The sequence below is a fragment of the Trichogramma pretiosum genome, unplaced genomic scaffold, assembly GCF_000599845.2.
Source record: "Trichogramma pretiosum strain Unisexual culture from Peru unplaced genomic scaffold, Tpre_2.0 scaffold8, whole genome shotgun sequence".
NCBI classification, from domain to species: Eukaryota; Metazoa; Arthropoda; class Insecta; order Hymenoptera; family Trichogrammatidae; genus Trichogramma; species Trichogramma pretiosum.
Window position 1 is genome coordinate 2,090,784 of NW_019641699.1, and position 22,463 is coordinate 2,113,246.

General features: G+C 34.1%; 3 protein-coding genes across 5 annotated transcripts; 2 read left to right on the forward strand and 1 right to left on the reverse strand.

Annotated features, from left to right (window-relative positions):
* Positions 1-956: 956 nt before the first annotated feature.
* Positions 957-9,505, forward strand: LOC106653066 (protein cramped). Of its 3 annotated transcripts, none has more exons than XM_023462509.1 (11): positions 957-1,135; positions 6,178-6,485; positions 6,561-6,818; positions 6,893-7,096; positions 7,166-7,356; positions 7,423-7,911; positions 7,974-8,144; positions 8,227-8,370; positions 8,454-8,861; positions 8,937-9,053; positions 9,122-9,505. In XM_023462509.1, exons 2-11 carry the CDS (start codon positions 6,206-6,208, stop codon positions 9,227-9,229), a joined length of 2,370 nt encoding a protein of 789 aa, XP_023318277.1. In that variant the 5' UTR covers positions 957-1,135; positions 6,178-6,205; the 3' UTR covers positions 9,230-9,505. The 3 variants fall into 3 exon arrangements, with proteins under 3 accessions (XP_023318277.1, XP_023318276.1, XP_014227787.1); XM_023462508.1 differs by lacking the exon at positions 957-1,135 and adding an exon at positions 5,836-6,088 and having other exon boundaries at positions 6,181-6,485; XM_014372301.2 differs by lacking the exon at positions 957-1,135 and adding an exon at positions 5,837-6,088.
* A 2,418-nt stretch (positions 9,506-11,923) lies between these two features.
* On the forward strand, positions 11,924-17,516 carry LOC106653215 (ETS homologous factor-like). Its single transcript, XM_014372564.2, has 6 exons — positions 11,924-12,439; positions 13,159-13,267; positions 14,105-14,539; positions 15,704-15,799; positions 16,355-16,550; positions 16,622-17,516. The coding sequence occupies exons 1-6, from the start codon at positions 12,392-12,394 to the stop codon at positions 16,758-16,760; spliced, it is 1,023 nt and encodes a 340-aa protein (XP_014228050.1). The 5' UTR covers positions 11,924-12,391; the 3' UTR covers positions 16,761-17,516.
* A 147-nt stretch (positions 17,517-17,663) lies between these two features.
* LOC106653214 (protein arginine N-methyltransferase 1) lies at positions 17,664-22,035 on the reverse strand. Its single transcript, XM_014372563.2, has 8 exons — positions 21,699-22,035; positions 21,046-21,426; positions 20,802-20,971; positions 20,560-20,718; positions 20,294-20,481; positions 19,994-20,220; positions 19,554-19,916; positions 17,664-19,480 (listed from the first exon to the last, which is right to left on the reverse strand). Exons 1-8 carry the CDS (start codon positions 21,709-21,711, stop codon positions 19,371-19,373), a joined length of 1,611 nt encoding a protein of 536 aa, XP_014228049.1. The 5' UTR covers positions 21,712-22,035; the 3' UTR covers positions 17,664-19,370.
* Between the last annotated feature and the right edge of the window lie 428 nt (positions 22,036-22,463).

Sequence of the window (22,463 nt, forward strand, 5' to 3'; positions counted from 1 at the left end):
TATAGCCCGATAAACGTGTGTGTGTGTGCTGCACTGCTGTGCAGCATTCAGAACTGCGCTTATGCGAGTGCGAGTAGCCGAGCACACACTACGACGCGTCTTTGCGGGCTTGTGATTGCTCCGACTTGGCAGGAATATAATATGTATATGCAGTAATAATTATCGGCGCGAGTAAGCTGCAACTCGCTGAGAGCCGAGCGACTCTTTGAGAAGACTTATATACTCGTCGGTCGAGCCTCGTGTGGCCGCGTACACAATATACAGAAGTACGCGTGGGTCGAATGCTCGGTTAGCGCGAGCTCTCGGCCATTCGACAGGGAGAGAAAGAAAACGAGCGAATATTAGCTCGTCGTTGGAAATTTCCTTCTCGCTCGACGTTATTAGTGCGCGCGCTATATGCTGGGCTCGTTTGTCGCCGCGCGCTCGGACCGACGAGCGTAATCCGAGTCGGCGGCGCGCTCCGATCCAACGATCGGATATGCCGAGAAAGCGAGCCGAAAATTCTAATAATAAAATTAGTCGCATAGTCGCCGCGTGCATACACCTATATACCTATTGGCGCGTCTATATAGCTATCTTATGCACACCTATGAAACCGACTGACTAAGTATTACGTGCCGCTGACTATAAGGCGTGTTGCGCGCGCGAATTTATAATTGTATTCCAGTTAGCTATAGCTATTTAGAGGTACGAAGCGCGGCTGCGATTCGAAATCGTTTATTTGGCGCTCGATCGCGATAAATAGAGCCGGCCGTGCAGCTGAGACTCGGGGAGCCTCGGACCGAGTGCCATATAGCGATACCTAGACATATGCTCGAGTGCTTGCGCGCGCCAATTATTCTAATGTACATGTCTACGTGTAGTACAATAATGCGCGTCTTGTATGAATGTTGCAGAGTACAGTCACCGACATGCCTCGGACGAATATCGTCTACCGAACTTGGAGCTTTCTCGACTTAGCTATACCCAACGCATCGGTGCTACCTTGCGCGCGTGGATCAGTACATACCGATCGCCGATCGTCAACTTCAAATCGAATCGATTCCCATCGACTGCCACTCCAACCACAGCTTTCAATAAAATCGACCTACGTGCTTTTAGAAAAAATTGAATAAGCAAACCCAAGTAACCCCAGGTAATACAGTTGACCAAGCTTCAACTGTTTTTGAATAATTTGAAAATCGAACCCATTAACCAAGCTCGTGCCTTTTCAATAAACAAAGCTACAAGCTCACGTTTTCGAATCAACTTAGCACGTCCATTCTTCTAATATCTTTATGTACAAAGCTAAGTAAGTCAAGTAATTCTGCTAGCGACATTTTATTTGTTTTTTTTGCTCATCAATGAATCGATTAAAATGTCTGAGCTAAGTCAATTTATTACAAGGGTTATCAAATTTAATATTTGATCATTTAAAAAGGGCACCAATTGGATTACTTAATTTACTTATTTTTGTAAGTTTAATTTTTTTTCAAACTGCTCAAAGTGAGCTGGGATGTTTGATCATTTCAAAACCGTTTAAGCTATGTTGACTCAGTTACTTTGGGTTACTTGGGTTTGCAAATTTAATTTGTTAAAAACTACACTGCCTGGATCGATTGGGTTTCCTGAGTTACTTAGGGTTATTTGGGTGTGCAAAACATTGCTTTTTGTAAGTTTTTGTTCTTTCGTTTGCTTGGTAAAAAAATCATTTCCCAATTTTGTGGGAAGAGAGGGGAAGGGGGCTACTCTGCAGAGGTATGTACTCTGTAGGCTCATCCTACTCTGCTTATGTTATAATCCGGCACTGATAGAGGTACTGCATGCCAAACAGTGACTGCTAGATTCGACACCTGTTGCTTCGCGCCAAACCAGTGGATAGCTTGAATTGAAACGATACTCGACTAGCCACTGCTGCTCGGAGATGGACGAACGATCCTACCCATCTTTTTTTGACCAAAGACGAGCCCAAGCCTTCGAAATATATCGTCCATGATGCTAGTGATATACTCTTTTATGACTATACCAATATCGTAACACTGGCAGTGATCACTTTTCAGACTCGTCCTCTATTGCACCATCAACTGCGTCATAGGGTGAATGCGCCAGTTTTCGGACAGTTAAGAAAAAATCGTTCTTTGCTCATTTACAGAGCTTGTATGTTACGTTTGAAAATGTTTCTAAAGATACCTTTTGATAGAAAATAAAGTAACCTTTCGAATGAGTACGTACACTTGACCAAAAAAGCTTATGATACTTCTAAAAAAATGGATAAAGCCAAAAAAATACGAATCGTCCAGTTTTCGACCACCTCACTGAGCCGTCAATGACCCTGAAGTTGGATCTCGGTTAAATTTTTATTTTCGAGCTCTGAAAGCATAATAAATGAACATACATGTCTTAAAGTACATGAGAAACCTACTGATGAGCTTCAAATTGAATAAAAAACGTTTGAATAAAAATTATTTAGAATTATTACAGGTGGTCGAAAACTGGATGGACAATTTTACCGCATAGTCCAATTTTCGACCAGGTCAGAATTATAAATTGAGCTACAAAACAGATTTAATAATTTTCAAGGGTAGCTATAAATTTTCTCTGAAAGTATAATATTTAAAGAATTAAAAAAATATTTTATTACGTCAAAATTTGATATATATTTCTATTTGTTTAAATAATAACCTTGGGTGGCCGAAAACTGGAGGGTGGTCGGTAATAGGCACATTTACCCTATACCATACATGTACTTTGCAACGGCACTCCTTTTATGCCGATTACAATTACGAGCGAAAATGGTATAAATACAATTGGAGTGCATCTTTCAAGTTCCTGTGCAAGTATCCAATTTTTCGAGTTTGATCCAATCAAGCTCAACAAGTTTCAGTCGAGTCAGAAACAACGGTTCCTCTTCCTTTTTTCAAGTTGTAGCTAAATAATAATACAACGTTTTTAGACAATTTTTTTAATTTCGTCCTTAGAGATGACTTTTCTGGGGAAATCAGTTTTTTGGCTTGATCATAGCATCAGCCTGTACATTCAATACACCAATTCAAATATAGACCAAGCTAGAAATTCTCTGGACAAGTTTTTTTTCGCTAAATCACAAATGTATACAGTATCTTTTTGAGTGCGACAGATCGATACTAACAATGATTTTTTCATACACTGAATTCTAATCATCTTTATACTCGATGCTAAATAATTGTTTTTTTTGCTACATTATTCATGCAAATGACTGCTGCAGAGCACATTAGAGTAGCTTAATTGAACCAATATTAAAATACCATAATCGGTAATGGATGATCTACCGAAGTTGTACAGCTCATAGCGAGTTGACGCATTCGAGCAATTCTAACGTCTCAGTGACCCCAGCCCAACTCGTGTTTAGCTATTTTTATTATAGTGTTGCTAAAATATTTTGATTAGACCGTTTTTTTTACTAATCTTCGAAAATTATACAATGCATTTATCAGTTTCATCTCAATTTGGAATTTAGTTTTAAAAAACTACGAGCTAATTGCATTTTTTAGCAATTTGTTTCATCCTTGTACCTATTCCCTAAGCAATGAAAATATTTTTGCTTCGCTTTAGGAGCGAAAAGCGATTGGATTGCTATTTGCATTCATGCCACTCCGTCGCAAATGTACAGCGGCGAAACGATTCTAGTAGCAGGCTTTTTTCAAGATCTCGTGTGCATTGCTGAGCAATCAGCTATGATTAACTTCAATTGATACATGTTTATGTACATATCCTATACACAAACACTGTCAGTATAATGTCTCCGTAGTACCGTTCCTGAATCGAGAACCATGAGTTTATAAAAGCAGAAAAATCCGGATTTTAAAAACCGTACGAAAATTTTGACTCTGAGAGTAGCGCAGCTGTTGTCGCGGTGACTTTTGGCATTGAATTCCTCAAAATAACGATCGTCTTATTCAGAATAAAATGGTCTGGAAACACGAGAACGCTGATCAAATCGAAAACGAGAATACGAGAGAAATAATTATGAGCTAAAAGTATATCTATAACATGCGTGTTTGCATTTTTGCAGCTCGAGTTCTGTGTGTACAACTTACGCATAATTTGGAATTATTAATAGATTTTCGTTTTCTCGCGTACAAGTAAATTTGCGCGTAGGCTAATATCTGTATCCCCTTAACAAATGATGGATTATCGTAAAGCTCACGTATTCCTGCTTCTACGTGCGCAATTTTCAAGTGAGAAAATAATGAACGAATCGTGACTAATACTTATGCCTGATTTTTCAAAGATCCATCTACTCCAGATGCTAACAGATCTACAGGTCCTATGACTCATAGAGTTTTAAAAATAATTACAAAACAATGTAAAGTAACAAAAATGATGTTTATTTTTAGAAATGTCTCGCAAACAATTCGGAGCTTGACAACTGATGTAACGAGTTACACTTCAGAGGCATAGCTAGAGTTAAAAAAATGTTTTTCTTTCTAAGAGTCAAAAGAAGAGAACAAAAGTCATTTATACTTGAAAAAATATTGCCAAAAGATATTTTAGATATACATACATTTGAATTAATTTATACCCCATTGGACACTCCACTAAGCTTCAAGTTTTAGATAAGTTTCGATTAAATCAAACTCGAAGATCACCCAGTTCAAACTTAACAACGCATCACACCGTGGCAAATTCATACAAATGTAACGGGTGTATTGTTTCATAATAAATTATTATTACAGATCTTATTCTGGCTGGAGAGAATAGTGGGATGGGAAATGAAGTGTGTGAACACTCTAATTATTGGGTACATTAAAGGGGTAATTTATTATATTCTAATCGATTTACAAATCTCGCGGACTTATGCTTAATCTTAAATATAATTAATTTAACATACAATTTATTTAATTAGACGACTCGCTGTGGTGTCTCGCTTTGCGTCAGTTGTAGTGGTTTGCTCTACGTGCTCAACCTGTCCGTCGGTGATGAGGATGCTCTACCTCGATTTCTCGTATAAACTCGATACAGTTTATTCGCACTCACTAGATGCACTTCGTTACACACTTTCGGTGATCAATCGAATTAATCGGACACACTTAACGTATTTCAGACGGAGAACAAATACTTGTAACATTAATAGACGCTGTCGCGTAACCGAGTGACATAGGCTCCCCGCACCACAAAAGTTATAGAAAGAGAATCGACCCCGAGGCCTTACGGGCCCTCGATATTATCCTAAAATCAGAGCAGACGTAGATAACTCAGTTCGCAAGTTATCTCGCGCGACTCTACTTGTTGTCAGGTAAAACTAATTGGTGTCACCCTTTATCTTTGTCGTTGTTTGTCTAGAAATGGCAATTAAGGCGGGTACTTTTTCACTTAATTCGTCTATAAAACTCTCATTTTTTGAGTAAATTATTATGCTCTTTTAGGAAGTAAAGATCACTTGCTCGATCACGAGCAATCATGTACTTTTTAGAGTGAGCAGATTAATCATAAATCAAAGGAAATAAAAATCTTAAAAAAGCAGTAAAAGTTCACCTAAAGATTAATTAATACTACAACAATTTTAATGAGAAAATCACATGCTGACTTCGGCAACACCAAGCTCGATGCACTAATTGGATTTTTTTCAATCTCCTTTGACGATACATTAATTATCGTAATTTTTCGAGAAAAATTTAAATAAAATTATTTTAAAAATCACCTTGCTAATTTTTATAACAGAAGGAATCTAATGAAGAAGCAAAAATGATTAAAAATAAATTAAGGGACACTATAGAATTATTATGTCCATACTCTAATGAGTTAATCACAAAACTCGATTTTAAAATGTGTGCGGATATAAATCAGTAAGTCTATCTAAGATAAGAATGGACTTTTAAATGCAGCACCACGCGGACAAAGTGTTATGGTAGCAGTTGGTGTGTATAAACGTGTAGTGAGTGTCACTAGTCAGCAGAAAGATACCAAAACAACTTGCACGTTTTGGTTAGGTGTAAATACAACTCAACTCCAAATCGTCGTGCGTATTCAGCCAGCACACTTCTTTTTTTATGTCAAATGTCAAATAAACAAAGACGCAATGATTGTTATTCAGTTTTATTTTAATTGATAGAATATAGTCGTGTGAAAAGTAATTAACAAATTGAATAATAGTTTTCATGTTCAATACTTTACAATCTTTCAATGTCATTGAAATTATTTTGATCCCTATGTTTACAGTAGAGTATGCAATAATTTCGTGAGAAAAATGACATCAGTAGAGAAAGAGGATGAAACTATTGCGATTATGTCAACTCCCGAAAAATCAAATGTTACGCTCGAAGATCCTAGTAGTAGTACGTCGAAGGACGAAAACGTTAACGAAGACAAAGAAGAAAACTTAACGTCACCTGGACCAACAAAATCGTCCGTATCATCAGATATTCCAATCAACGGTTGTGTTGTTAGTTCAGATTCTAAAAATGCTAATGTTAAAATTGTTAGAGGTTCTAAAAGAAAAGCTAACAGTGATTCAACTGATAAAAGAGGTTTGAATAAACCATTTCATTAAAAACTGACATTAAAAAACTGTTCTTAATAACTAATATTTAACGTTGGAACAGATGGTAAAGATGATCCAGAAGCTGAAGCTAAAAGGTCTCTCAAAAGAACTTGTGAGCTTTGGTCAATGGAAGATAAGGAGACGTTTTTCAAGGCTATAAATGAATATGGCAAGGACTTTGATGCACTGCAGACATATTTTCTTATACAAGGAAAGAAAAAAGGAATGCCTGAAAAAATGATTAAGAACAAAGAACAAATAAGACATTTTTACTATCGTACATGGTTAAAAATATCAAAACATCTCAAATTTTCAGAGGGTTTGTATTTTATATTTTATTGATACAAATATGTAATAACATCATCAAGAATAATATTTAAAAATTGTTTACAGAAGTAAAAAAAACATCACAGGAGTTATATGGTTTGATTAATTATGGTGAATTAAGAAGGAAATTGCCTAGGATGCATGAGAAAGTGCAAATGAAATTAAATGAACTTGTATACTATGGATACACACAAGTACGTCTGCGAGGAAAAACCATGAGAATCAAAACACCTATTTGCAGAGCTTTAAGAAAACTCAACCGGTTAGAAGGTGATTATCACATGAGATACTATTTTACTTAGAAGATTTATTAACATCAGTTTATCTTTCAATCGCTAGGTTGGGCTGAAGATCTAAAGCTTCCGTCTAGAGTTACAGTTGAACTACGCCCTGGTAATAATTTGACATGGTGGAATGTTCAAACACTTGCTATGAATCCCAGAGTTAGAACATTAGTTCCAATACAAAGAAGACTTTCTAGTATATTATTATATTTACAACATAGGTGGAGACCATGGAAACCAAAAAATGTAAACTCTTTGTTTTTTTTTAGTTGAACCTTTAATGCCAAGATATAAAATTTATTTATATTTCAGAATGCTGATATGGATAATTTAATTAACAATGATGCAAAAAGTACAAAAATTTTACGAGTTGCTCCTCCAACAGGCTGTAAAATAACTCTACCAGCTGTTAATTTGGGAGAGTATTTAACTAGTAACAGTGTTAGCTTAAATTCCTATGAAAATCGACTTGGATTGAAAAGTTCAAGAGTAGAGTTATTAGGTTCCTCTCAAAATATGAAAAGTATGGGAAAAAAAGGTCTTAAAAAATTTAAAGGAGACCTTAAAAGATTAAATTCTAAAAGTGATGATGTGCCTGATAGCAGTGATATAGATCAAGCAGAATCTAGTATAGTATCCTCAACGGAAAAATTAAATTCTTCCAAAAGTATTCCAAAGCCATTAGATGAACAGCACACTGAACCTGGAGGTTTTCCTGGTAGAGAAACTATTGAAAGAATCCGCTTAGGTTGGAACGTAGATGAGATTAACACAATTACTGTTGGAGATTTGTTTTTGATGGTAAAAATAATATTTGAAATTGATCCTTAATGGTTTAGGCTCATAAACAATTTTTTTTTCAGTTTGGGCGAGATTCTAAAGTAGTTTTAGAATATTGGTGGGAAACACCACAAAACGACACATTAGGTGAAAAATCAAATGTAGTTGGTAATCCTCAAAAGAGCAAAGATAGTTTAACTGCATCTTTGCAAAAATTATTATCAATAGCCAAACACAGTTTCTGTTCAAGCAAGGTAGTATAATATATTGTATAATGTGAATTTTAGATACAATTACTAGAAATAGTTTAAAATTTTGTTTTTGTTATATCAACAGGGTTACGATAATGTATCAGGCAGCAATGAAACGGTGATCTCATCTAGAATACCTTCAACTAAAGAATCAACGTTTGTAAGACCGGTTATACCTTTGGCATATCATAAAATGGGTGGTCCAGAAGCATTTAAAACACAGTTGGATGTAATTAAAAAATTTTTTTTCAATTATTTCAATTGTTGTAGTACATTGATAATAATGTTAAATAATTATACGTAAAATTACAGAAATACCGTACGAAATTTGGTCGAAGAGGTCGTATTATTCGGCAAAGAAATCTAGTCGTTCAACGAGTACTGCCGGTAACTCCGAAGACAGCATTGCAAACCACAACAATCGAGCCGCAGCAGCAGCAACAACAACCTATCTCATATGGGGAGGTGCATAACATTTCGGTCGGAACCTCAACGAAAACTGTCACTCTAACTATACTTCCATCGAATGATATCTCGCCTATTCATACGATCAGCAATGAGCAAGTGCAAAACAACAACTTGGAAAACACACAAAAACATTTCCTAGGTGTGCTTGATAACGGAACTGTCGAGCCGCCAAAAGTCGCCAATTCGAATTCTAGTATTACCAGCGCTATGCAGATTTTAAAAGAGGGAGAACAGCAGTGGCTTAACAGCGAGGTACTTTTTTCGAAATTATCAAAGAATGAATTAATGTTTGTATAACAATTGATCTTCATAGACATTTTTTTGCAGGTGGCAGATTTTTCTCTCAGCAGTTTTTTGGGACAATTGGAGTCTCCGATAAAAGCAAGTTCGCAAAGAAGTCAAACAGAAATTCCTATGATCGAAATTATCAGGCCTCCATCAGAAGTAAGATTAAATTATATTTTTTAATTTTTATAAAAAATATTTTTAATTCTTTAATTTCTGTTTAACAGGCAGCGAACATGCACTGCATAATGAACGAAAACAGTGTGGACTATACCGCAAAATTTACCAATTTTGCATCGCAAAATTTTTCTTCGGCGAGTGTTCATAAAAAGTAAAATTGAAATACTTGATTTCAATTGCCAGAGAACTGTAAATACCATTTGTAATATAATGAATTTACCATGTGATAAAATAACGTTCTACGTTAGAAATATATGCTTATTTAGCAAAGTGAGATTTATAAAGCAAGAATGTTAATATTTTCATATAACTTCATTTTTATTTCAAGTCATCATCCACTAGTTTGTAGGATAGGGGAAAAAGATGAATAATCGTACGAGGGAAAAGCATTGAAAAAATATAAAAACCTTGGAGTACGTCATGAGCAGATGAGTCGGTAATACGCAACTTATATTAAAAAAAATTTGAAAAAAGAATTCGGCCGCAACTCCATAAAGAAATAAAGCCTGTGCGAACGTTCATGCATCCTTAACATTGAAAATTCTAAGAATGCTTTGATTTTAATTGTTATATATATTTACGTAATACATTATATATTATATAGATATACGTGATTGTGTGTATAAAGCGAACTCGTCGGCACACGAGTCAACGCGATACCGAGCGAATATAATCCGACGAATCGCAGAGTTTCGCCAATTTTATCCTCAATCCATCTCTGTCTGGCTCATCTGTGATATGCACATGCTGTACGCACAATATATATGTATAGTAGCCGGTTGGACTGCTCTACTCGACAGTCGACACACTGTTGGTATATGTAATGCGCCGACTTTTTGCCAGATTTTTCCTCAATCTGTCTCTTTCTCATGCGCACACGAAAGCACACACTTACAGTGCAGGCTCACTCAAGATATTGAAGGTCTCTCGGGCTTCGGTTGTCGCTGGATCATGAAAAATTTGTTTCTTGCTCATTGGCTGTTGAACGTATTCACACGCACACACGCGCACACATACTCGTATTCGTATCCACGAAATACACGTGAATTGGCAAAGTTTTTTTTGTCATCATTCGCTCGAGTCATTATGCCGCTCTTGTCCACGCGGATAATCTTTATACAATTATAATTACAAATATAATCACGTTTAAGCACACATATTATTGCGCTAACACAATTATAAATTTGCTATTTAAAGAAAAAAATTTTGATCGTGTTTTTGATTTTTTTATCGGCTCTATTTACTACAGCGCAAAACAAATGTTTCGTAGCGCTTATTCACTGCTCAAACAATTGGCCACGCTAATATTATAAAATATATTAAGATTTCGAAGCAGCGCAAACATTTACCCGCGACAATTTTTTGAGGAACTCTAACCGCGCCTTCTGTCGCGAAAATTATATCTGTGATTACAATTGAAAGCCAACTGGACCCGCTTTTCTATCTTATTAAACATTGTGCTCAGTCAATCGGGCAATTAGTCCTCTCCTTTAATTTCAATCGCTAGTAAAAACAATCGACATGACAGTTTACATACAATGTGTGTGATTTAAGTGCGATATATTTTCATGATTGCAAAAACTTTGATGTTTATGACATTGCATCAACGTACGTCATCATTCACTTGTTAATGAAAATTAACAAATACGTTAACCATAAACAATGAGCAAACAGCGAGCTTACAAGTATAAGAAATAATCAAAATTTCAAAATTAAACCATAAAATTCATGACGAGCATCATTATTTTTCTCGTCTTTTTTGAATTAAAAAACTGACATAGTTTATCAATAAATCATATTGTATATCTGAGTAATAGGAATTCCCCGAACGAATGGTCAAGTTTTTTTTATGCTCCGCTCTCTTCTCTCAAGTTGACCCGAAAATTTTGAAAGTGCCAAAATAAAACCACACGTTTTCAAGTTCATTAGCATCCATTTTATTTAATTGTTAATGAAAATCGTTGCCACCTGCCTTCCACGTTTTGCTCTTGATATGGCTAGAGAAAAAGAATAAAAAAATGTAGAGAATTTTCCTCGTTCTAAAATTAGCCCAAGACAGCATGGGTTTATCAGTTTGTAAGTAACAGCAAGTTGTCCAGGATGGAGCAGCGATGAAAGTAAAAAAAAAATGCGCAAAAGATATATTCATTTATTCTTAAATTCATGTCGATTGATTTTTTCTCAGCTTATTTTTTAGTCGACTGGTGACGACGAGTCATACGAACCTTATGTTTGGAGAAAGATATTATTTTTGAATTATTCTTAATTAAAATCGAATGTAAAGGAAAATAGGATCAATCCGTTAAACTAGTAATGATTCGTGCGAGATTTTGTGCGCTACGGTACGGATGATCCAGAGCGCGCTCAGCCGATCAGAAAACGAAGAAACGAAATTACGTCGCGCGGAGTGTCCCGGGAAATCCCCGATTCATTAATCGACGTGCGATCCACGAACGCGCACGATTAAAAAAAAGTACGGACGAGGAAATGCAGTTGAATTCCGGATCCGCAGATCGATCGATATTTCCCAGCTGTGGATCTTGAGTTTTGTAATTGTTACAGCTGCATCGTCGAACCGATTCGATAACGATCACGCGCGCATTTTATCAAAAATTCAGCGCGACCCATATAAAATTGCCTACGTTATGTAGAATGGGACATAAGAACGAAAATTTCGACGGCGACTCTACAAAAAAGCACCCTAAATCCTCGTCTGAGTGAAGATGTAAGTAGACACTACGATGCGAGTTTTGTATTACGAGCCTCGAGGCAAGCAGTGGGGATCGAGGAGTAGATGCTTCTCCTCCCCGTAGCCGCGTATAGAGGAGCGCAGCACGGCTGCGACGCATATAGTCTTGCAAAGCGGCCGAATCGCGACGTTTTCGAGTGCTAAAACTCGAAAATCCAGCTCTCTCGCTCACACGCTTGGCAGCCGTCGCTCGGTCAACACGGTCGACGTTTCAGTGGGCGGACGAAGCATCGAAATTCGCGGCGGCACAGCAGCACACGTGCTCTCGCACGACTTGTATATTTGTGATCGAGGCGACGGATAAACGACGCTGACGGCTGCGGCCGCATACGTCGATTCTGCTACTCCGTTCTAGTAGTGATCATTTTGTGTTGTTTACTGTGCTGACGTAAAAAAATTACGCACCCAGTCATAATAGAAATAATCTATCGATTGAGTCATGTGAATTCAGTGCTGATAAAGAAACTACGACCAATTCCTAAGATATATACGTTCACGCCCGCACACGCAAATAAATAAGTGTCTAGCCAACAACCGCAATATAAAATTTAAAACTCGTTCATCAAGGATGGATATGGAGTCATGCCAGAGTTTTGACAAAACTGATTATTCCAACGTGAGTACATTGATTATAAACACTTTTAATTAATGTGTTAAAGTTGAGGAAAAAAAAACAACAACGTACATTGACTGTAACCTGCTACTATTTTCGCAAGAACATTTTTTTTTATCTCAGCTTTGACATCGTTTTTATGTATTATACGACCTTGGTACTTCTCACATGAGTGTGCGTACATGCCGTATATATACATAAATATAGCAGCTCATGCTACATGAATTTATTTCAATTTCGTTAACGAATATAACGCTTGTTGTTGTTTTTTCCTTTTTTTCCTTTCAAAACTCTCGCTCGAGATCACTCGTCAATGGCGTTTCGTATTTAGTCGTGGTTATTAACACCCAAAGAAAAAAATGACGAATTATCGTGGAAATCAAAATTGTATGAATAAATTTTCATTGATGCATTTATTTCTGTCTGTCGCTTAACAGAGCGAAGCTCTGTGTCATCTTATCTCTAATTCGCTGACAATGAAATTCAAAATGAATAATTTATTAGGAAAGTTAAATATTATGTTTGAAAGATGCCCGCAGCTGTTAGCGTGCAAGTAGTGGTGAGCTATTTGACATAACTATTGCGAATCCTAATGTACACAGAACTACGCGCAGCAATGTTGTTTTATAATTTTCTACTTCAACGTACAGCTTGATATACGTCCGCGAGCTTTTTTACCCGCCATTATCATAAGTACATTTAAAATGATGCTTGCGTCGCAGGACTATTTTCGAAATTTCGAGGACCATGGAGAAGATCATCTGCTGCTCGACATGGACAGCTACGCCTCGTCGCACGGAAATCCCAATTTGCCAATGAAAAGTGCCTTTGGTAATTGATTTTTGTTTCTTTTTTAACTTTATTTTTCAAAATTAACTGTATGAGTTTACAAACTTGTAAGTCAGTAGCGTCGCTTGCAATGAGCCAATAAATCCATTATCCTTGCGCTCAAAGGTGATAACGACGAGTACGATGGTGCCAATGAGAAGAATATAATGCTTCTGCAGAGTAATTAGACTAGCTCATAGGGCGCTCAGAATCCATAAATCCGCGATCCCTTTTGCGCATAATACAATACATAAATATTTACTAATTTTTTTTTCTTTATAAATTAGAATATTAATTACATCTTAACGACTGACATGTGGGCTCTTGCGCTAGAGCACACAACATTTGAAGCACTGGCTTTCGCGATGCTGTGTACACAGCTATTATTATACTTTGCGAACGCAACGCAAATTGATGCATAACGTCGAGCGTGCAAGCCTATAATAATTTACAGGTGTGTGCATTCAAACGCTCACGTGTAATTAAAACAAGATCAAAGTGTTCGCAAGCAAAAAAGCTCCATCGGACGCTATGAATTTTTTTCGCCCATGGAACGTAAATTTAATTGAATTAATTTTTTTTAACAGTTTTCGAGTCTTCGTTTTGAGTCCTTCGTATTATCGCGGCTCAAGAACATACATACTGTCGTCACATTAAAGAATAATTTTCCTTGTCTGCAACAAAGAGCTCGTTTAACGATAACACGCAAGAACAGCAGTATACGCGTTTCACACTCGTACATTTGTATATGCGTTAAATGTCATAAAAAAGACTTTGAGCAATAAACGAAATAAATAATTATTTTCGTTTGGTTTTTTTTGTTTTTTTTTTTTATGACAGGAGACAACGAGAGCCAACAAGAGCTAACGGATTGGTTGACGACGCCGGTCGAGCACTGGACCGAGCGCATGACCAAAACTTGGCTCTCTCTTGCGGCCTCGTACTTCAACGTGCAGCCGAGCTTCGAAGCGGAGATCCAGAAGAAATTCACCTTCGCCGGCAAAGATCTGCTAGCCATGCGACGGGAACATTTCTTGGCCATAGACTCGCGCTATGGCGAAATGATCCACAATATGCTGCACAATCAGTTCGGCGACGCCACCGCCAATGTCGTGAACGTGGCCGGTGCGCACATTTACAATCAACACAGCTATCCCGAGCATCAACAGCTCCTGCCCATTGCTCGCCCTCAAGAAATCAACAATAATAATAATAGCAATAATAACTTTAACAAGCTCGACGACGATAAAGAAGCTTTGATCGTTCAGGCCTCTGGTAAGCATTCGTTTAATTCAGCAATATTTTTGATTAATTCTTCTTAAGCATCTTCAAAAATACAATCAATCAAATACATCTCTAATTATACATCGTACAAAGTAAACTTTTTTTTTATAAAAATTATTATTTAAACTTTGTTTGATTAAAAATTTAATTGCGCGTGAAACCGAGTAAGAGTCGCGTGAACACACACGGCCCTGAGTTCGTTGAGCGTATGCAAAAAATTCACTTTTTTTCCTTCATCGATAACTCTTGAAAAATATTTACACCTCCTCGTCTTTGAAATATTGTGCAAACGTAATAACAAAAGTGAAAAAATAACCCTTTCTATTAGTGAGCATCGTTGTTATTTAATCTTTTAAGCAACGGATCTGAATATTTTTAAAGCAATGAACGTTCTTTGGAATTTACTATCTTTTTAATTATGTATTTTATTAATTGATGTATTTTAATAATTAATATAATTTTTGTTATGATACCAAACGGTTTTTTACTCCAAACCATGACTTTGAAAAAATATACTCTTTACTTTTCGCTTTAACCAGAAAGTATGTTTCCGATTAATTAATTGTCTTATTTAAACAATTGTAATTAATTGTTATTTAAAAGTTTGTACAACACGTAACACGAAATGAATTTTTCAACGCGAAAAATTAAAGCGGCACGTGCTTTTTTTCAACTCAAATAGTTTCAACTGGTATGATTGAGCTACACTTCCCCCCCTTTTCATCTATCCAAATGTCATTTTTTACAGAATCTTTTTTCTAAAAATTTATTTCTGTTAATATGTATTTAGATTTGATGTCGAGTCCATTCTAATTACTTTATTTTTCAATTACTTTGAATGGAACTCAGTAAAATAAATTTTATTTTCTTCTACATCAAAAAATTCTAGAAAATGAAAGAGATTGATACAGTTCTAGGCATTTTTTTTGTGTTCTGCAATTAATATCCGCTGTTTTTATTTTTTCTCGTACATAAATATTAAAGAAAAAGCGAATTTTGAAAAAGGGTTTGGATAAAAGAAGTTGTTGCTGTGGTGAAAATGTAATTTTCAAAAGATTTTTAAAAATAGTCATTTTCACATATAAATTTAAGTTACAATTAATTTTTTCATATTAATTTGTAAAACAGAAAAACATTATTTTCTATTTATTTTAGATGTTGAATCAGATAATAGTTTAGAAGCATCGGAACATCGAAAAAGACCGCCTGGTAGACCAAAAATCTTGAAAAGTGGAATAAAAAAAAAACAAAGTGAGTAATAGTAATTTTTTTTTTCTATTGTGCACAGATAAGCATTAGCCATGATCATGCAAGTTGAAAAAAATGTCGCGTACTTGTAAAAGGGTACGCAATACAGGGATGGTTTTGGATCAGGGGATATAAAAGTTAGCCTAACTTAAAAACATTAAAACGAAGGTCGCCATAGAGCCTAATTTTGTGGAAATATTCAGTAGAAGTTTCAAAACATGAGATTAAAATTTTAATTTTTGGGCCGCGGCTTCTATATCCTTTCAAGTAAATAAGAATAATTAAAAACGTTCTTTTGAATTTTATTATTTTAATGATAATGATACCTCATGGTACAATTAACTCGATTTCCATTGAACATGGATCATGTTAAATGTGTATACTCTGGCAAAATACAAAGCAAATGAAGCAATGAAGTAATAACACATGATTTTATAGTTTAATTATTAATGTTACCTTTCGAGCTTAACAATGGTACATATTAATGATATTTATATTAAAAAAAATATTTTTTTGTATGAAAACTGAAATTTTAATTGGACTAAATTTTACATTTAGCAAAAAGTCAAGGGAAATTATGGGAATTTATTCGAGATTTGCTGCGCAATAAAAAGACGTGTCCCAGTCTCATATGTTGGGAAGACTACAGTGAAGCTAAATTCCGATTCGTTCGAAGTGATGAAGTAGCTAAACTGTGGGGCTCCCGAAAGGGTAATCATAAAATGACTTACGAAAAGCTCAGTCGCGCTATGAGGTAATTTTTATTATATTATACTCTACGTTAAAAGTATGAGCTATCAAACTTAAAAATCATTTCCATGGCAGGTACTATTACAAGAGAGAAATTTTTCTTCCTGTTCTCGGACGTAGATTAGTTTATAAATTTGGACCGAAGGCCACCGGCTGGCAAGTCGACAATCCAAATTTCCGAAGATCTCTCGGTATGAGCGAACAAGACGAATAAATGCGAGAATAATTATGTGCAATGTAAAAAAAAGACTGAAAACTCAATTTTCATCCAAAAATAAAGTACGTCCTGTCTCAGATTAAAAAAAAGTAGATCATGTTCATAAATCAATTGTCATTGTTTCGACGGGTCCATCTCATTTACTGTGTCGAAAAATGATCAAAGCTTGTATTTCATGATTTTTTATTCTGTGACCTATACAGTATACATAAGCATTACAATAAAATATATGCGTATATTTATGTATAAGCGTACGTGTGTGAAAAGCATCGAGTTAATATGATAGATATTATATTTAGCGAAATTTTTATGCATGATCTTGTTATCATTAGTAACTTTGTAAATTGTACAGAACAGTATGTGTATTTTCAGGTACATATTATATTTACTCGCGATATTTATTGATACGTCATAAATTGTTTTACGTTTTAAAAAACGTAAATAAATTATTTTACGTTTTAAACTTATGATCTTTAAATTATAAGATTTCTAATTTGATAAGTGTACATTTTTTTGAATTCATTCATGATCACTGTTTAGTTGAGCATTGTATGAGTTTGAGTCTTGAACTCTTGATTTTTTTAAAATAAAGTACTTAACAAATGTTCAAGTTGTAAAATTGAATTTTGACAAAAATCATGGACGAAAACCATTAATATGTATATTGTGACTGTTAAAAAACTAATGAGTTACAACAGTTTAAATTGATGATTGTAATTATTGGTAGAATTGCAATAAATTTCTTAAAATAAATACTACCATTTGTTATGTAAATACTTAATACCTATGGACTAAAATGTTATTTTATTGATCAAATTTTATCTTTAATTAATTTCCATTTAACAATTCATGCTACAGTTATAGAAATGCATATTATTTTTAGCGCAATAGTTGTATATTAAATTCGTAAGCTTAGCAATTGCATAAGTAACAATTTTACATATCGGTCAAGTAATTCGGTTTGATTAAAAGTGCAGTACAAAGGAAGTATCAGCCAAGCGTATTAGTCCATGTGTACTTAGGCCCTATCAGCGTATTGGGCATTTTACCACAAATTTACGCACTTCTTGAGCAAAACGTGGTATTATCGTATAATATTAAATTCACTTTGGCGCAGGAATAGTAGTTGAATTTTTTATATATTCAGTTATTGAGCAAAATCTGTCAATGCGAAGAATACTTCATATTATTTCTCACTTGTTCATCTATATCACAGAGTATATATTATTATTAATGATAGTCAAGGAATAAAAATATTATGAAACCTGAAATATACAATCAAAATCGTTTGAATGTGTGAACAATATAATTGGTAAATTGAATGTAAGCAACTTTTTCACAGTTTGTTAATCTTTAAAATACCACTGATTCAACATTAAACCGTACATCGTAACATTTTATCATGAAGCGATCGAAAAACTACTCTAATGATTTTATCAAAAATTCTGCAATATTGAAAGCCCTTTATGATGGTTGATTAAATTACAACTAACTGCATTGGTACAATCTACTCAATTATATCTCAACTATATTGATAAATTTTTTATCTATCAAGTACTCTAACAACAAGAAGTGGAAAAATGCTTCATTCATTTAAATATTTTTATTGAATATTTTTATTATGGTTATGGTAAAAAACCATTTGGTTTACTATCATTAGTTCTTTTTTAAGGTAAATTAATTACCAATTCTCAAGAATTTATAATATCAAAGTCTTATATATATAATGTTGTGTTACTGCAAATATCACGCGTTTTATTTGTTGTATTTTTCACAATCAATTTGTTGGCTTTCTAATACTTACTAAGCATTCTAAAGGCACAGAATTTGGAAGATTGGAGCTATTTTCAATATTTATAGTTTTATTTTAAATTTGTTAAACACTATGCCTCCTTCAATAATTGTGTAGTTATTTTTATTGCAAAGCTTCAATCTGAGTAACTTTATGTTATATTATATATATATATATATATATATATATGAAACAATTTGATTCCTATTTTTTAAACAACTCCGCCCTAATTTCTAACAATATTAAGCATAAAATACCAATCAGTAAAATTGTATATTTAGTAGCAAAACAATGTTCACATATTTGTGTACGAAAAATTTACACAGCGTTGTAATAAAGTTATAGATAATGAGCAAAAATAGGATAATTACAATTTTTCCATACTAAAAGATATGAAGCCAGTGTGAAACTAAAAATTATCAAATCTTTTTTCTTATTGAAAATTGTCCTAAAAAGCTCTTTAGCATTGTTGTATTACTCTTTTAATTATTAAAAAGCTTTTTATTAAGAAATTTACTAAGTATATCAGAAAACGAGTCCGAAAATGTGTATTTTTATGCTAGCTTTTTAATCACTTTCATGCATAGTATATGGTTGTAAAAAAGCATTGAACACTTGAACACAGATATGTAGGCAACTTATAGGAATCAATTTCTCTTGGCTACTTTTGCGGATCCTATTTCTGATTTAATAAAATGCTTGGATTTTTATAAATAGTAACTTGATTATAAATAAGTATTACAAGTATGAAATTGAATAAGCAGTGGTGTTTGCCAAAATTCAAAATTTTTGAAAGTGAAACAAATTTAGCTTATTTAATCTAAATAGTAAACTTGACTAAAGTCCTTTATACGGATTGTCACGATTAATCCTCGGATATCTTTTACATGCCTTTGGCAAACCAATGTTCCACTGACAATTTCACCTGAATAAAAAAAAAGGGTTTAATTTTATATGATTTTCCAACAATTTTTTTTGAATATGTGACTTTTCCTTACCTTCAGTTATACTGATTGGTTCACTTAAGGAAAAGACTGTTTGTTTCCAGTGCGTTGGTGTAGCATGAGGGCCAGTACTAAAATGCACGGGGTTATCAAGATCATCAAAGAACACATCGAAATATCCGATAATGGCTGTTAAGGAGCCACTTCGCTTAACTTTAAGGCTGAATGGTGCTGAAAAATTAACGCAATCAGTAGTAACTTTGTAAAGATCAAAAGACTGTATCTCTGCAACACTTGTTACTAAATCTTGTGCATTGCAGAATTCAATGCTTGGTTCTCTCACAACTTCAGCTTTCATGCAGCTCATTTTAAAACCATACACATTAGACCAGTAATCAACTAGATCAATGTAACGCTCTGTTGAATAAAAATAATAGTTTTTAAAATAAAATTATGTATGTAAGTTTTAAGTAAGTAAATTGAATGAAACCTACTTGTATCACCACTACCTACAAGACTGATTGTACATTTGTTTGGTAAAAGTTTACCCCCAGGTTTAAGATAATGGTCCCTCGCATAAATCACTGAATCGAGCATACCCTCGAATAGTAAAAAATAACCCATCCATTCCGATACAATTGCATCAACTTTATCAACATCTAAATCTATATCTTCTAGGCGACCTTTCTTTAACTTCACTATTTTTGTAAGATTATTTTCTCTACACAAAATAATTATATCAAAAATCATTCTACTATTATCATTTTAAAAAATAGAACAATGTTGCAAACTACCTGACTATATCCATAGCATGATAAATTATGTCTGATTGATCAACGCTAATAACTTTCTGGCAACCAGATTTTGCTGCAAACATAGATAGAATACCAGTGCCACAGCCAACATCAAGCATAATGCAGTTTTTAAATATGTGGGAATTCATCAATAATGCATCACGATAACTTTCAGTCCTTACTTTATCCTGTCAAAAAAGAAAGCAACTAAGCATAAGTATTCATTCATGAAAAAAAAATAAAAAAATGAAAATCACTCCTATTACTGTTAACATTTCATGATGAATAGCAAAGTGACTATAAGTATTAAAATATCCTTGATCAGATTTAGTTTCAACACTTTTCACGCATCTATTTTTGTGGTTTGTAACTTCTTCTTCATCAAAAACTAGTTTTTGAACTTTTTTTGACATTTCGTCAATTTGCTAAAAGTTTAATATATTATAATTAGAATTATTATTTATTTGAATAAAAAATTCATTTATATCTTTATAAAATTAATTAATACCTGTTTAGCTAATAAACATGCCAGATCTCTTTGTTCAAGTTGAGCTTTCAAAGACTGGATTGTTCTCTGAAGTTCAGAGAAATGAATTTCTGAGAGTGTGACACCTTCATTAGAAAGCATTACCTCTAAATTATCATTGGATTTGTTTCCACCTTCCAAATCTTCTATGTCTAAAAGAAAATAAATACTCAAATGTTACAACCAAAACCATATTATAATTCCTATTTAAAAAAGATTAAAATACCAAACATGAGCCATGCATCATCTTGATTGGTAGGTGCTAAGTAATCATCTGAATTCCAAGTTTGGGTAGTCAAGGCAATCAATTCTTGTGGTGAAATATTTTTTTTTCTTATAAAATTGATAAGCTTGATGTAGGAATAAAAGTCCAAAGCATGTCTGTCTTTGAACTTTGCTAAATTAAAACTGTGCTGGCTTTCAAGGTGTTGTAAAGCATCCTTAAAATTATTGAAAATGGAAGTACAAAACATACACAAAATATTCGGAACGTCATCGCACATTTCTTCCCAACCGTCGTCGCTTTCAGATTCACTGGCAGCCCTCATTTCTTCAAGAGAAGCGTGATTGTTTTGTAGCTGATGCTGCTGTTGAATTACTTCTGCTCCTGTGCAAAAAATTTGTTCACTTTTTATGTATTGAAAATGAATACGTGACCTTTATCTCGATAATATAAAAATGAGAACAATGGAAATCAATAGTGATCATGGCGCTAGGGAAGAGAACGAAAGAAAATATATTTAGTATTCTTATATTTGATACTATTGATTTGGACAGTTGAGTGGGTGGGTATGCGGCAATTCGCATATTGTGTGTATATATAGCTATATGCGCAATAATAACATGTTAGAGCTATTGACATACTTATTTTCAACTTACCCGAATCAGACATTTTGACGATGAATTAAAATAAATTTAAGTAACCAAAATTCGTATCATGAAACACACGTGTTGACCCGCTTCATTGGCACTTACAAATGCTCTAGTGAGTCACGAAAACTGTAAAGCACGTGTCTCAGTTCAGTGAGTTCACTATTTGGTCTGCATGCACGCTACTCGTGTGCATGAAAATCTACTATACCTGTAGTAAGTATACTTGTATGCGTGCTACGACATATTATGAATTCTCAAAAACTTTTAAAGTATGGGTAGCTCTGTGTACATAGAAAAATTAAGTTATCTGAGACTTTTTATAAAACAAAGTATGTTTAACCCGTTAATATGATTTGACATGCAATTAAACTATTATCATATTCGGGGCCATAAATAAAGAAATCAAATTTCAATGTCTCAATCAAAACGATAAAAATTGTGAAAACTACTACTTCTACCAATATTTAGAAGGGTGCTCTTTCCAATGGTGTACTTAAAATTGTCTTAATTGACTATCTATCGAGTGATATTTCAAATTAAAAAAAAAACACTTTTATGGGTTGATTGGTGTGTATATTATATGCATAAAAACGTGATTTTTAAGGATTCACTATTTTTATTATTTCATTCACTATAAAGTTTAGAGCAATCATTTATCGAACAAAGATATGCTCGAGGAACACTCACATACTTTTTTAAACTTTTTTGGGTCGATTTTTTAATTTCTGGAAAATGCGGTAAATTCATTCTCAAAAATATGCCTCAAAAATT